Genomic DNA, 13,184 nt, shown 5'->3' with positions numbered 1-13,184 from the left:
TACTTCAATATCTTGATGCCAGCATTATGCTCCAAACGTGTATAGCTTCTCTCCTTTTTAGTTTTATTGTTCTACAACATTGAACATTCTCATGGCATGATAGCGATTTTCATTTTATTTATAAACTTTAAGGATAGTTCACATTTTTCAATGTTGAAGTTCTCTCTTCCAAAATTTTCACATAAAAGAACCAACCCCCCTGATAACCGTCGGATAGAGGGAAAGAAGAAAAATAGCAGCCATGGCTCTTTCCTTTGCGTGCACATAGATATCCATCAAGAACCAGTTTGCCTTTTTTTGTTATATCAATAGCTGTCCTCTCGCTCAATGTTTTAGGTTTTAGGGGAAACGCCACGAATGCATAAAAGACACAATATTTACGATGAAAAGCGAGAGAAAAAAAAGATGTTGAAAGGGGATATCAAATCCTCTTGAGCTCGAGGAGGGTTTAAAAAAGTGTCGTCTTTTCCATGGATATAAGTAAACGTATAAAAATCTTCCTTGGGTGGTACAATCAGTGATAAAAAAGGATGACGGTGGCCGTGAAATTGGGTATTATGAACTGAAGCGCTGAATGAAAGACTGTTTGACCAATGAGTAAATAGTTTCCATTAAAAAAAGTTCATACAACGTACCAGGAAAAATGCTCGGAACCCTTTTGCATCGAATTGGGATAAAGCATTGACATATTCTTCAACCAGCTCTGGCCCCATACCCACCCCAGGAAGTTCCTGACTCCGGAGATAATCTGCATACTCTGTGCCAGCCTTGGTGTAAATCGTTTGTTGTAAACCCCCAGCTTCGCCCAGTACTTGCCTTGCCAGAGCATCCTTGGGGTTAAAGCCGCTGGAGCTTGGGAGAACCCAACAAAGCGACGAAAATCGAGTAAACATGAACTGATTGAATCCGGGGATAGCGCCCTGAGAGGCAGTGACACCATTCTGAGCTGTCTCAGAACCCCCCCACACGACTGCCATTCTTGAAAGAACAGTGAATGCCATTTTAGCGGTGGTATAATCATCCACATCTCTAATAAAGTGTTCAATAGTAGAGATGACCGTGTCGAAGATTGATTGGTTGGCTAATCAGAATCAGTACACATATCCAGTTCCGCATAAGGCATTATACTCACATTGGCTGACGATTACAGACCCAAGGTCGTTTGATAACAGCGCCAACAAGAAGCTGAGATATTCCCGTTTCAACTCGGCAAGTTGGATTTCGTCATCAGTACCCGATGTCGTGTCAGAAATGCCGGCAAACACCCGCTGAAGAAAAGGGGTGAGAAGGGTATCCAAAATACTATAGATCTCGGTCTTGAAACCAAAGACAATCTGATCCAATAATCGCAGAAACAGAGCCATCTCATCTTTTGAAGATGTCTCCGTGAGCAGGCCATCAATCCACCTGGGCAATTGCGGAAGAATTCTGAGCCCGACGATTCCAATAAGACGGGAAAATGCAAATCTGGCTGCGGTTCTGATATTAAAATATGTCTTGAGAGATTCCAAAGCCACCAAAGTAGCTTCAGCTACTTGGCCAAACGCGTCCGAAATCTCGACTGTGGATGGCCTATTACTGGCCATGGTGCCTGGAACCCAGTCCAAGAATCCACGAGCGAGGGTTCCGAGAGCCATGATATCATGATGTATTTGTAGCAAGGAGCGTTCATCTCCAGTCTTGGCAATGGCCAAAATTTGCTCCATGTCAGCGAATATAGGGTTCATTACTGACTGTGCATACAAGACTTGTTTGTCACCGGGAATAGCTTGGCTCGAGCACAGGGATCCAACAGCTTCAAAAAGATACAGTTGACTTGTGAAAAAGGCATCGGCGGAGCCTTCATGGTCTGCGGATGACATGTCGTCTCCATCTTCGGTTTCCGATGGCAGCTCTGCGTGAATGGCTAATAGATCTCTCACGGCTTCAATTACCGTTTGAGCAACGTCACCGATATGAAACCTGACACTCTTCACCAGACGATGAAAGAGATACCAAGATCGAGTTCGAACGCGTTTCATGGGGTGATGTGCGAATTGGAGAAAACTTTCTAGAACACTAGGGATAAGGTGGGTATTGTGTTCGAAGAAACTGCTATAGCGTACACAGTTCTCCATAAATTGCAGCTGTGTTGCAGGGTGGGTGAAGCACCGGATGTCTGAGCAAGGCGAGTTAGCACGTGAATGGGTGAGGCTTATCCGCGGAAATTAGAACTCACCAGATCCAGCCATTCTTGTCATCATTTCGATTAGTCTTTCGGCTGCCGGACTGTTGGGTTTGTTCTTATTATAAAGCCCGCCAGATTTGACGGCTAGATCACCGAACAGATACATCTCCTGTAGAGCCAGATCAAGGTCCCTCCAATCCAATTGACCGCCTGTCTGCCGTAGATTTTCAAAAGTCGTCCCAACCACTTCTGAAAGAGCATCCATATAGAGCTCTTCGTTTGCGGCAGCGATTATTTGCTGCATCACGTGTAATCTCTTGCGGAGTTCTTGGAACTCAGCCTCTTCGGTTTGATCGTCTTCATCTCCCCATGAAGAAGTCTCGTCGTATCGCATTTTCGCGATGATGGCTTTCAGAATTGGCAGTAACATGGGTGCATGTTGATTCTTCGTTTCAGGGTGAGACTTGGCAACCTTTCTCACATGAGACAAAAGGTCCACAAGACACGGGATGATGGTGGAGCAAATCTCATCATAGTCGTCCGAGAAGAATCGCAAAACGTGTACTAGGAAAGATTGAAGTAAAGTGTTTGCCTTTTCTTTTGTTTCAATATTTACCCCGTCGTTGTCCATGACGCGGACAATATCGGACACGATGATATTCACCAGTTTTGCGACAGTTTCGGCAAGATCGGTGTCGTATTTGGAGGTGAAACGGTTCTCGTTCAGAGGCGGGCTGCCGGAGAGTTGAGACACAATACCATCGAGATTCAGGAATATGATCATATCGATTTTATCCTCGGGCTTCATCTTCTTGCCCACAATCTCGGTAAACACATCGATAGCCCCGTCTCGGAGTTTTTCTTCACCGTCCCGTAGATCAGATTTTTGTGCACGAGACAGCTGTTGAAAGAGCAAGTCCAGCATAGTCTGGTTAACTACCAAGCCAATGTCAATCCAGCTGACCCAGCTGCCGACAGCCTTGAGGGACAGCTCCACAACCTGATCATTGCTGTCTTGCCATTGCGTCAGTATGTCCTGCCAAGAGCCAACGATTTTTTGCATGTCCCTCTGGCGAATTAAATCTTTCAAAGTGTTTGCCTTTTCCTGTTCTACACGGGAGCGTGAAACTAGCACATCGCCGATTTCGTCATGGATAGAGTTGACAACTCGCAGGTAGAAAATGATGCCTAGGGCGTTGTCCCGAAGGTTGGCGGAGGGGTTAGTGGAGGCCAGACCGAGGAGATCGTCAAAGAAGCTCTCCCAGCCGTTGCTGTAGAGAGCGGAAAACAGGTAGGTGATTGTCTGGGCGATTTTGTTCTGGATAGCGGCGCCGTCGGACGTTGACCCTTCGCTGCCGTATGCTTGGCGTAGATACTCCATCAGCCCATCTTTGATATACTGCAAACCTGGCAGGTCAATAATCCCAGCCTGGGCGGCGCTGTTGACGACCTCGAGCGCGACATGCCGAACGATATCCGAGTGTCGTGGCGTCTTGGTGAAGATGGCTAAGCAAACTTGCCATCCCGACGGGTCCGAGCGGAGCTGGTTCAAGTATTCGAAAGCCTGTGTTTTGAAGGAATGTTCGGAAGCAGGGTTCGAGGCAATCTCGATGGCATTTGCTACCTGTATTTTTTTGGAGGGGGTCAGTCGAGGAACAGAGCTTGGAGGCATGGAGGGGGCGGGGCAAGCTCGTGTGATTACCTGGTCTTCCATTGTATCGCAGCTAAGCTGCCCGGGCGAGGACAGACGACTCTCGAGGACAATAAAATCAAGGGTCTGAGCCTAGATGCGAGCAGGGCGTGGTGTGAGAAGGGGTGGACACATCGACGGCGCTGGGTCATGTCGAGTTGTCTAGTGACGCAGGCGAGTTTACAGCGCCATGATCGATAAACCAGAGGAGACTACGCACAACATAGTTAGTGGGAGCCGCTAGGAGCCCTTGCATGGCCAGACACTCACTCTCGCTTTTGGTTAATGTTATCTGCGTGTAGTTCTGCGACGAGACGAAACGAGCGGTTGTTTGTTGTATTATTACGATCGGAGCGGTTGTTTTGTGGAAAAAAAAGGGAAAGTGCCGCCCGCCAGCCTGATCGGGCACGCTAAATCTGCTCTCCGGCTGCATCCAGGCTGCATCCAGCACTTCCAATCTTCTCCAGTCTGTCTGTAGCTGGCGATATCTTCTTGCGCTCTTGCTCGCCCTATTCTGTGTCCTTGCACCCACCCCCTGCAGCGTCTTATAACTAGCGGTGCTGCTGTGCCTGCGAATACGCTCAGTGCTCACCCCCGCCAACCTACGTCATGCCAGTTGACTAGCTACAAACTAATGCTCTGAACTCTAGTAATGTCTATTCGTCAACTATTTGCACTGCCCAAAAAAGAAAAACAGCTAAATACAGGTTTAATTAGTTGCCACGCCTCCTGCGAGACTCTTCCTCCTGCACGACCTGCTTCTCCATGCGATCGAAGCCCTCCACTGCGCTGCCGTACTGGTCAAACAGCGCGGGCTGATAGCCGTCTGCAATCTTCTCGACAAACTCCTCTTCACGCCACCGTTTCCCAATCAGGTCCTCAAAGGTCTCGTTTCCTTGCCGTTCAATGCCCCAGACCGCTTTGTATGCGGCGCCAAGCGCACATGCATTCTCGCCGACGTCGAGCTTGTACACCCCGTCGTGGCCGCCCAGGATCTCGCCGGCCACCTTGGCAATCGCCTTGTTGCGGGATCCTCCACCGACAAGATAAACCCGTTTGGGCTGGGCGGGGAGACCTTTGGCAGGAGGCGTGGTGAGTCCTCGGGAACGGAGCCGAAGGGACAGGAACTGGCTTTCGACAATGGCACGGGCTTCGCCGAGGGGCTGGTCCCAGCCAGCAGTGGTCTCGGTGACGCTCTTGTCTTGTGGCTGGTAATTGAATCTCCATTGGCCAGACGGCAGGTTGGGTACAATCTCAGGGCGCGGGAAAAAGAGACCCATCTTCATCAGATCCGAGGCGCTCTTCTGGCCCATGGCGGGGGCCTCGAGGAGAGCTTTGTCGAAATTGGCCCACGAACCGCTCGGCACACTTTCTCCCACTTTCTTGTCAATCGCGTCACGCACGTGCTCTCTAGCAAGCCCTCCATTCTTGTAGCACAGCATGAACATGTATAGCCCCGGTGTAGTCGGATGGTTGAAGAAGTGAGTGGCAGGGTCGGGCTGGTAGCTCGGGGTCGACATCAAGAACGTAGTAGAGGTTCCCAGCGATACCATGGCATCGGAAGGCTTCAAGGGAAGCGCCAGGATTGTAGACGGGTTATCCCCAGTAAAAGGAATGATGGTACAATCCGGATTGAAGGAATAACGCTCCACAAAGTACTTGTGGATCTTTCCCAGATGGAGACCACCGTCTTCGGGCACATCTCCAAGCTTCTGCTTAAGATCATCGACACCAGATGTATCCGCACACAGCTTCAGTAAGCGGCCGTCCCATGCGCCTTGTTTGATATTCCACAAGTTCATACCGCAGACATCCGAGATGTCAAAGGGCGCGATGGTGCCGAGGAAGAGCGAGGCCAAGAACGAGGACACCAGGGAGATGCGCGAGGTTTGCTTATACTGCTCTGGGTATTTCCTCTGGAAACGAAGAATCTGAGGGCCGGTGAATCGCTATATCCGAGAGTTATATATCAGCATATAGAAAAACGATGCATTTAAAGAAGAAAAGAAGAAAACTCACATGATGGGCCTTGCTACCGGTAACCTGAGCAAGCTCCTCGGGTCCTCCCAAATAGGCATCAAACTCATTACACTCCTTCTGCGTACTAGCATCCTGCCAATTGGGACTGAAGGGATGGGAAAAGGCCCCTTCGAGCTGGTCCTGCAAGGTCTTGGTCTTGTCCAGTCCCTGCAACAAGCCCGCAGCATCCCGACTCCAATACACACTACCATGCTGCTGGCCAGCGCCGCTAATACCTTTGACACGCGCAAAATCCAGGCCCTGATCCTTGAGTGTGCTGAGCACCCAATCGAGGGCCTGCAGCCAGAGAGCGACGGGAGCAAAGACTTCGTGCTCGGCCTCGTTGGTCATGACGCCCTTTTTGATATCGAAGCCGTGCGAGTGGGCGTCAAAGTCGAACTTGGCTTCATATTCGACCTTGAGGTCTGACGAGACCACCAGGCCTTTTAATTGCTGGGTAGAGAGGTCGAACCCGATGTAGAGGGGGCCTTTTGATGCCATTTTGAGGACTGTTTTCTGTTTTTTTTTTGTGGTTTTGTGGTTTTGTGGTTTTGTCGGTAACAAAACAATCGCGGGGAAAGCACTGGGAGCTAAAGCGGAGGATCAATCGGACCAGGGCCGATTCAGGTGACAAGGCCAAATTGCATGGATATATATGGGTTTCAACAGCAAGAAATTTTTTTTTAAAAAAAGTCCTTGTTTTTTCACGGATGATGTAAGGATTGCAAGCGCGCCATGGATCTGCTAAGGTAATTAATTAGTTGATGCATAATAAGAATCCACCCCGCCATCGCTCCCCGCCGCCAGCGCTACGCATTTAGCCGGTCGCTTAATATGACTACGGGTAAAACAAAACAGTCCAGGTTTGGCTGTGGATGAGATGATACTATTACATTTTTCCGCTTCAGATAATACACAAAATCTATGGACACAATGCCCTGATACGTAGTTTGGAAAGGACGCTGATGTCTATCGATTGCTTTCGAGCGAGTGGTCAACGCCGTTTATGCGATTCGTGGGAATTCGAATTGTGCTGGTGAGAGTGGTTCTCGTCCTCTTCGGGCTCAGGGCTGCTCCGAGGGCTCACGTCCCCCGGGATGAATTCTTCGGTAAAACTGATGCCCTGCAGCTCTTGCGGCACAGCTCGCACTTTGAGTCGGCGCACGCCGCGCACTTTTGAGCCGACTCGTTCCCGCAGAGTCTCCTCGAGTTGGCGGAATTGCTGGACGGACCACGAGCCAGGCACTGCTACTTCGATCTCCACGAGGTAGTTTTGCCCTGATTTCATGCCCTGGATATCTCGGATCTCGACGTGTCCTGGAACGGGAGATTGTGCCAGTGCCTTGGAAGCTGCACGGCGAACGGAATCTTTGATTTCATCGTCGACGGTGGTGTCTGCAAGCTCCAAAAGTGCTGTCTTGGTGTTGCCCCATCCTGCTTGAATCACCATCAAGGAAATAACGAGCCCGCCGACAGGGTCGAGCCATGACGCATTCGTAAAAACATGGGCGCCGGCGATGGTGGCCAAGGCGACGACACTTGTGAGCGAATCGATTCGGTGATGCATTGCGTTTGACGCTAGGACGGAGGATTTGCGCTCTTTGGCGATTTTAATTGCTACAACCTGCGTTAGCCTGAAGGAACGAAGAGGACAGGAGTAAACTTACTAGCACGATAGAGCCATTCCTTGACCACGATTGACCCAGCTGCCAGCCATGCTGCATTAATGTTGGGACCCACGACTTCCGAGTCATGGCTATGGCTGTGCGAATGGGCGTGTACAAGGAGGCCGGCATGTTGTAGGGTTTCAAACGCCTCCGGGTAGAATTGCGAAAGCAGGACCTGGCCTGCATTGAGGCCCATGAAAACGCCGCCGCACAGCAAAAGAGAGCTGACTCCAAGCGCGCCCAGGCTTTCGACCTTGCCGTATCCATTAGGGAAGCGCTCGCTCGGGGGCTTGAGCGACCAGGCGACGGTGCCCAGAGTCATGAAATCCGACACCATGTCGGTGAGCGCATGGTAGGCGTCGGCGATCAAGGCCTGCGAGTGGAAAATATAGCCTCCGAGGAACTTGCCAATCGCCATGGCTAGGTTGACGAGCAAGCCGATGCGCGTGATGCGCACGCCGGCGTCATTTTTGTTCTTGGACGTCAAGTAGACGTTGTCGTGGTGATGGTGGTGGTGACCATGGCCAGCATGGCCCCTTTTTTGGGCCGTCATGAACGAAGCGGCAAGAGAAGGGAGTGGCAGATGGCGACAAGCAGGGAGCAAGGGTCGACGATGTCGATGCGACGCGGTTGTCGTGCGATTATTTATATGCGGTGTCGCGGTGCAGAGGAGAAGACGCCGCGTTGTCGTGTGACGAGCGAGGAGGACGTGCAAGTGCCGGCCCCCGCCTGGCAGCGGCGTCAGCAGAAGAGGCATTAATATCTTAATAATAAGACAACGCCAAGCGCGATGGTGGTGGGAAGCTGACGACGCGCTGCAGGGGACACGCTGGTCTCTGTGATGGTCCCTCTGCGACAGCCAGGCTCAGGGCATTATTATTGCTGGAGAAAGGCGTTTGCGGAGGCGAGAATCTTCAGAGACATGGGAGCAGGCGGAGACGACGGGGCTGTGGCGGGAATGAATCCGGTCTTGGCCCGAGGGATTGTAATTGTTGTTGCGTGACTGGCTTGGTGTTATTATTATTATTATAGTCGATAATATTATTCTCTGAAGAAGAAAAAAAAGGTTAAAATATCAATTGGCCATTGATATTTTTACGAAACGCTTTTGAGCCCTGGCATGATGTCATTGACCACGCGTTACCTCAGCATACGCAAGCGCTCGCCATTTCTTTACGTCCTCACATAATAGTAAGAATAATAATGCAGGTGTTTCATCTTATCTTCCTCCGGGCACATCCCCATACGGTAACGGCACGCCCGCCCGGAGTTGACTAATCGCGGAATAGCTTCTTCAACACTCGACACTCAACACAGTAATTGTGATTTCTCCTTCTTCTTCTTCTTCTTCTCCACATCAATCCATGTCGTCCACCGCCATGCTTCGATGTCTCCGCTGAGGATTCCCTACACAAACCCGCTGCCCCCCGCCATCGTCTTTCCCAAGACCGCGAGCAGTGTCGCCGGCGCCATCGATGCTGTGGCCGCCTTCTTCTCCGCTCCCCCATCGCCCTTTCTGCAGGGCGTCGATGTAGGCAAAAACGGCCAGACCGTCTTCCTCACCGGCGCCGGCATCTCGGTCGCCTCCGGACTGTCCGATTACAGGGGGGAGAACGGCACGTACGTTCGGAACAAGACTTATCGGCCGACCTACTATCACGAGTTTGTGACACGGCACGAATCGCGCAAACGATACTGGGCCCGCAGCTTCGTCGGCTGGCCTGGCCTGGTCAAAGCGAAGCCGAACTCTACGCACCGGGCCATTGCAGAGCTGGCGGCAAAGGGCTATATCAGCTGCGTCGTGACGCAGAATGTAGATTCGTTCCACCCGGCCGCCCATCCGGGTCTGGCGACCATCGAGCTGCATGGCTTTCTCCGGTCTGTCGTGTGCATCAACTGCCACAACCAACTCCCGCGACATGAGTTTCAGCAGGCTCTGACGCGGCTGAATCCCGCCTGGGCCGATTTTCTACACGAAATGCTCGAGTCCGGTGCGTTGGACACGAACAACCGGGAGGAGCAGCAGAGGCGAGGGCTGAAGCTCAACCCGGACGGCGATGTTGACCTCCCTCACGCCCCGTACTCGCACTTCCGATACCCTGCATGCCCGCACTGTCTGGCGCATCCTCCGGTGCTGAAAGACGGCTCGCGCGGACTCGTGGAAACGGAGAGCGACGGCGCGTGGGCATCGCCATCGACCGCGGGCATTCTGAAGCCGGCCGTCATCATGTTTGGCGAGTCGACCAGCCCTGTAGTCCGCACTGCAGCCGAAGAAGCCATCGACGACGCCGGCCGGCTCCTGGTCATGGGCAGCAGCCTGGCAACCTACTCGGCATGGCGCTTAGTGGAACGAGCACACCACAGGGGGATGGCGATTGGCATCGTCAACGTGGGCGGAGTCCGCAACGAGTCCCGGCTGTTTGGAGAGCTCCTCGGCGAGCGGTATATGCAGAACCATGTACGCTGCGACCACAAGTCGGAGATGGTCCTCCCTGAGGTTGTGTCCAGACTGCCGCCGCTTGTATAGATAGTACATTAAAATAGAATCCGCGACCGCGAGTAGAAATCACAGATATTAAAGCTGCTTCTAATAATAATTACCACCAGTAGTACTACTAGCACTAGTGCTACGTAGCGCTAAGTTCTAGCAGTAATATGCAAGGAAATTGAAGGAATGGCTGCCCTCCGGCCCGTGATTGGCGTTGCGCGGCGCCAAGTTGAGGCGGGGCTCCTGTTAAGTCGTCGCTCGACATGGAACGACAGAAATAATCCTCCTGCTCCTCCTCCTCCTCCTCTTCCTTATCCCTCTGCTCAGTCTGCTACCAGTGCCTGGACCGAGTGCTACCTTTCTCAACACCGCCGCCGACCTCGTTTCTTCCTCGTCCTTCCTGTCGCCCTACTCCGCACCCCAGCCCAGCCAGCCCACCAGAGGATACTCGCGCAGCATGGACAAGCCTCAGCAACCCAGCTCCTTCCAGCAGCTGGAGAAGGTGAGGGAAACCCCCTCGTCGTTCGGTGGTAGTCTCGTGCTAACGATGGTCATAGCTTGGTGAAGGCACCTATGCGACTGTGAGTGGAACCGCAAATAACTACCAAAGGAAGTCTGGCTGACCACCGTCTCCCCCTCCCAAATAGGTTTTCAAGGGCCGCAATCGACAGACAGGAGAAATGGTGGCTCTGAAAGAGATTCACCTGGATTCAGAAGAAGGAACGCCATCGACGGCGATTCGAGAAATCTCGCTGATGAAAGAATTGAAGCACGAGAGCATCGTCTCGCTCTACGACGTCATCCACACCGAGAATAAACTGATGCTGGTGTTTGAGTTTATGGACCGAGATTTGAAGCGCTACATGGACACCAAGGGAGACCACGGCTCTCTCGACTACATCACCATCAAGTCGTTCATGCACCAGCTCCTGCGAGGCATCGCTTTTTGCCACGACAACCGAGTCTTGCACCGTGATCTCAAACCGCAAAATCTGCTGATCAACAAAAAGGGCCAGCTCAAGCTCGCCGATTTCGGTCTCGCCCGTGCCTTTGGCATTCCGGTCAACACCTTTTCCAACGAAGTCGTGACGCTGTGGTACCGTGCCCCCGATGTTCTCCTAGGTAGCCGCACGTACAACACGAGCATCGACATCTGGTCTGCCGGCTGCATCATGGCAGAGATGTATACCGGACGCCCGCTCTTCCCTGGCACGACCAATGAAGATCAGCTCCAGAAGATCTTCCGCCTAATGGGCACGCCATCCGAACGCTCGTGGCCCGGCATCTCCCAATTCCCGGAATACAAGCCCAACTTCCACGTCTACGCTACCCAGGACCTAAGACTCATTCTTCCGCAAATCGACCAGCTCGGTCTTGATCTACTGACTCGCATGCTGCAGCTCCGCCCGGAAATGCGCATCAGCGCAGCAGATGCCCTGCGACACCCGTGGTTCAATGATCTACCCCAGCTTCAGGCGCAGTTGCAGCAGCAACAACAGCATCAGCATCAGCAATCACAGATGGCCGCAGGCTACGGCAAAATAGTTGCAGCGCAACCAGGGTATTGATTATAAAACGAAATAAGACTCTTGAATCTCTTAGATTGGGGTTTCACGGGTATCACAATATTGCAAGAGCTAGGCGTTTATACCGGAGAGGAGGGGTTGGTTTATCCGTTTTCATTCGTCGTATTTTTTTTTTCAAATATATTTATTGGTTATGCTTCGTTGTTTCTTATTCCCAGTTTATATGGCGCATCAGAACTACACCACTATTCGGGCCTAGTCTGTTTAATGAAATAAATATATTCTTGTGCTTCAAGTGTTTCTTTCTCGATTTTGGGAAGAAAACAGACACCGTGTTGATTCTACTAGTTTTTCACACTAGATAACCAGCGAAAGGGTCTCCAGACCATTCGGGGTGCCTCATCATAGATGAAGGGGCTAGCGTACGTGGAACCCGTCTATTTCATTTCGACACAACCACCACAACCACAACCACAACCAAATAGTTCCAATGCGCGCAGAATGAACCTCTCTTGTCTCAGACAAAAATTCATCTAGAAGTTTTATATCTACATGAAGTAAATAATCACGTGTGATTGGCTCAGTACCGTGCGTGCCCCGTTGACGTTAGCAGTCTAGATAATTACCCAAAAAGGAAATATTTGGATTTCCCTACTAAATGGGAATTTTCCTTGAAAAGGAAAGCGTACTTTGACTGTCCAAACAAACCAAAATAATCTAACTATTATGGCGATCGCCATTCTCTTGTGTCATTTCCACCCTTCGAAATCCGCCAAAACCCATCGATAAAGAATATCATTAAGCACTTTCCTTCTCTCTGCCAATCTTTTTATACTCTTCTCACGATTTTCGATTTCCTCCTTGTGACTTCCGATACCATTTTTTAGATAACTCTGCGGATATTTCTGGGCAAAGCCCAGTCGCGCTTGTGCGGTCCTAAAAACACAAAGTCAGCTTCAAGTGTATTTATTCCAAATACAAATGGCAGACTAACAATTTTCCCTGATTTTCAGCTGCTTTTGCGTGGGAGATAGCCTCAATAATAGCCTTCTCTCTATCATCCGCAGGCAAGTCTCTATTTGCCTCGCCAATAGCCTTTTTATGGACTCGCTCAGCATTACTCAGCCTCTTGTACTCGTGGTACTCAGCATCCATCTGAGGAGTCCATTTTTCCGGTATAATTTTGTATCGACTTTGAAGACGATGATGGAAGATGGGTCCGTGAACTGAATGAGCACGACCCCTGAATTCTGGCCGGTAGGGAACGTTTTGAATATTTGTTTCGGAATTCCAGATGCTCATCATTCCAGACTCCTACCGAATCTCTGCTTGGAGGGGACCCTTTTCGAAATTCGGACCATGGTGGTCCGGTGCTGGTATAGGAGCATAGTGTCCCGTCGATTCTGATATATCGAGTGCTATCGTGGACTTTGTTGCGGATGGAATCTCGTAGCCTATGGTGTGATTATCCGCTTTTAGGTGCAATAGATATCCCTTTTCTGCTTTGCGGCCTCTCGGTCGGCCAGCAAGATCTCCTTCTGTATCTGATAGATGATGTTTCGGTTTTGGACCTCTGTTCCACCGATAAACATCCATACTGGGAGGTATTGATCTCAGCGAATACCGT

At 51.0% G+C, this 13,184-nt stretch overlaps 6 protein-coding genes across 6 annotated transcripts; 2 read left to right on the top strand and 4 right to left on the bottom strand.

The window, feature by feature from the left end:
* Positions 1-555: 555 nt before the first annotated feature.
* On the bottom strand, positions 556-3,839 carry TRUGW13939_00087 (uncharacterized protein; the record flags this gene model as incomplete). The annotated part of the gene is made up of 4 exons (XM_035483302.1): positions 556-582; positions 636-1,081; positions 1,133-2,158; positions 2,219-3,839. The coding sequence occupies 4 exons, from the start codon at positions 3,837-3,839 to the stop codon at positions 556-558; spliced, it is 3,120 nt and encodes a 1,039-aa protein (XP_035339195.1).
* A 731-nt stretch (positions 3,840-4,570) lies between these two features.
* Positions 4,571-6,377, bottom strand: TRUGW13939_00086 (uncharacterized protein; the record flags this gene model as incomplete). Its single annotated transcript, XM_035483301.1, has 2 exons — positions 4,571-5,806; positions 5,877-6,377. 2 exons carry the CDS (start codon positions 6,375-6,377, stop codon positions 4,571-4,573), a joined length of 1,737 nt encoding a protein of 578 aa, XP_035339194.1.
* A 493-nt stretch (positions 6,378-6,870) lies between these two features.
* On the bottom strand, positions 6,871-8,096 carry TRUGW13939_00085 (uncharacterized protein; the record flags this gene model as incomplete). Its single annotated transcript, XM_035483300.1, has 2 exons — positions 6,871-7,493; positions 7,544-8,096. 2 exons carry the CDS (start codon positions 8,094-8,096, stop codon positions 6,871-6,873), a joined length of 1,176 nt encoding a protein of 391 aa, XP_035339193.1.
* Positions 8,097-8,930: 834 nt separating this feature from the next.
* On the top strand, positions 8,931-10,070 carry TRUGW13939_00084 (uncharacterized protein; the record flags this gene model as incomplete). Its single annotated transcript, XM_035483299.1, has 1 exon — positions 8,931-10,070. The coding sequence occupies one exon, from the start codon at positions 8,931-8,933 to the stop codon at positions 10,068-10,070; it is 1,140 nt and encodes a 379-aa protein (XP_035339192.1).
* Positions 10,071-10,488: 418 nt separating this feature from the next.
* On the top strand, positions 10,489-11,599 carry TRUGW13939_00083 (uncharacterized protein; the record flags this gene model as incomplete). The annotated part of the gene is made up of 3 exons (XM_035483298.1): positions 10,489-10,533; positions 10,589-10,612; positions 10,679-11,599. 3 exons carry the CDS (start codon positions 10,489-10,491, stop codon positions 11,597-11,599), a joined length of 990 nt encoding a protein of 329 aa, XP_035339191.1.
* Positions 11,600-12,306: 707 nt separating this feature from the next.
* Positions 12,307-13,153, bottom strand: TRUGW13939_00082 (uncharacterized protein; the record flags this gene model as incomplete). The annotated part of the gene is made up of 3 exons (XM_035483297.1): positions 12,307-12,493; positions 12,552-12,800; positions 12,876-13,153. 3 exons carry the CDS (start codon positions 13,151-13,153, stop codon positions 12,307-12,309), a joined length of 714 nt encoding a protein of 237 aa, XP_035339190.1.
* Between the last annotated feature and the right edge of the window lie 31 nt (positions 13,154-13,184).

The sequence above is a fragment of the Talaromyces rugulosus genome, chromosome I, assembly GCF_013368755.1.
Source record: "Talaromyces rugulosus chromosome I, complete sequence".
Lineage (NCBI taxonomy): Eukaryota > Fungi > Ascomycota > Eurotiomycetes > Eurotiales > Trichocomaceae > Talaromyces > Talaromyces rugulosus.
This window is presented reverse-complemented; position numbering and strand designations above follow the sequence as displayed.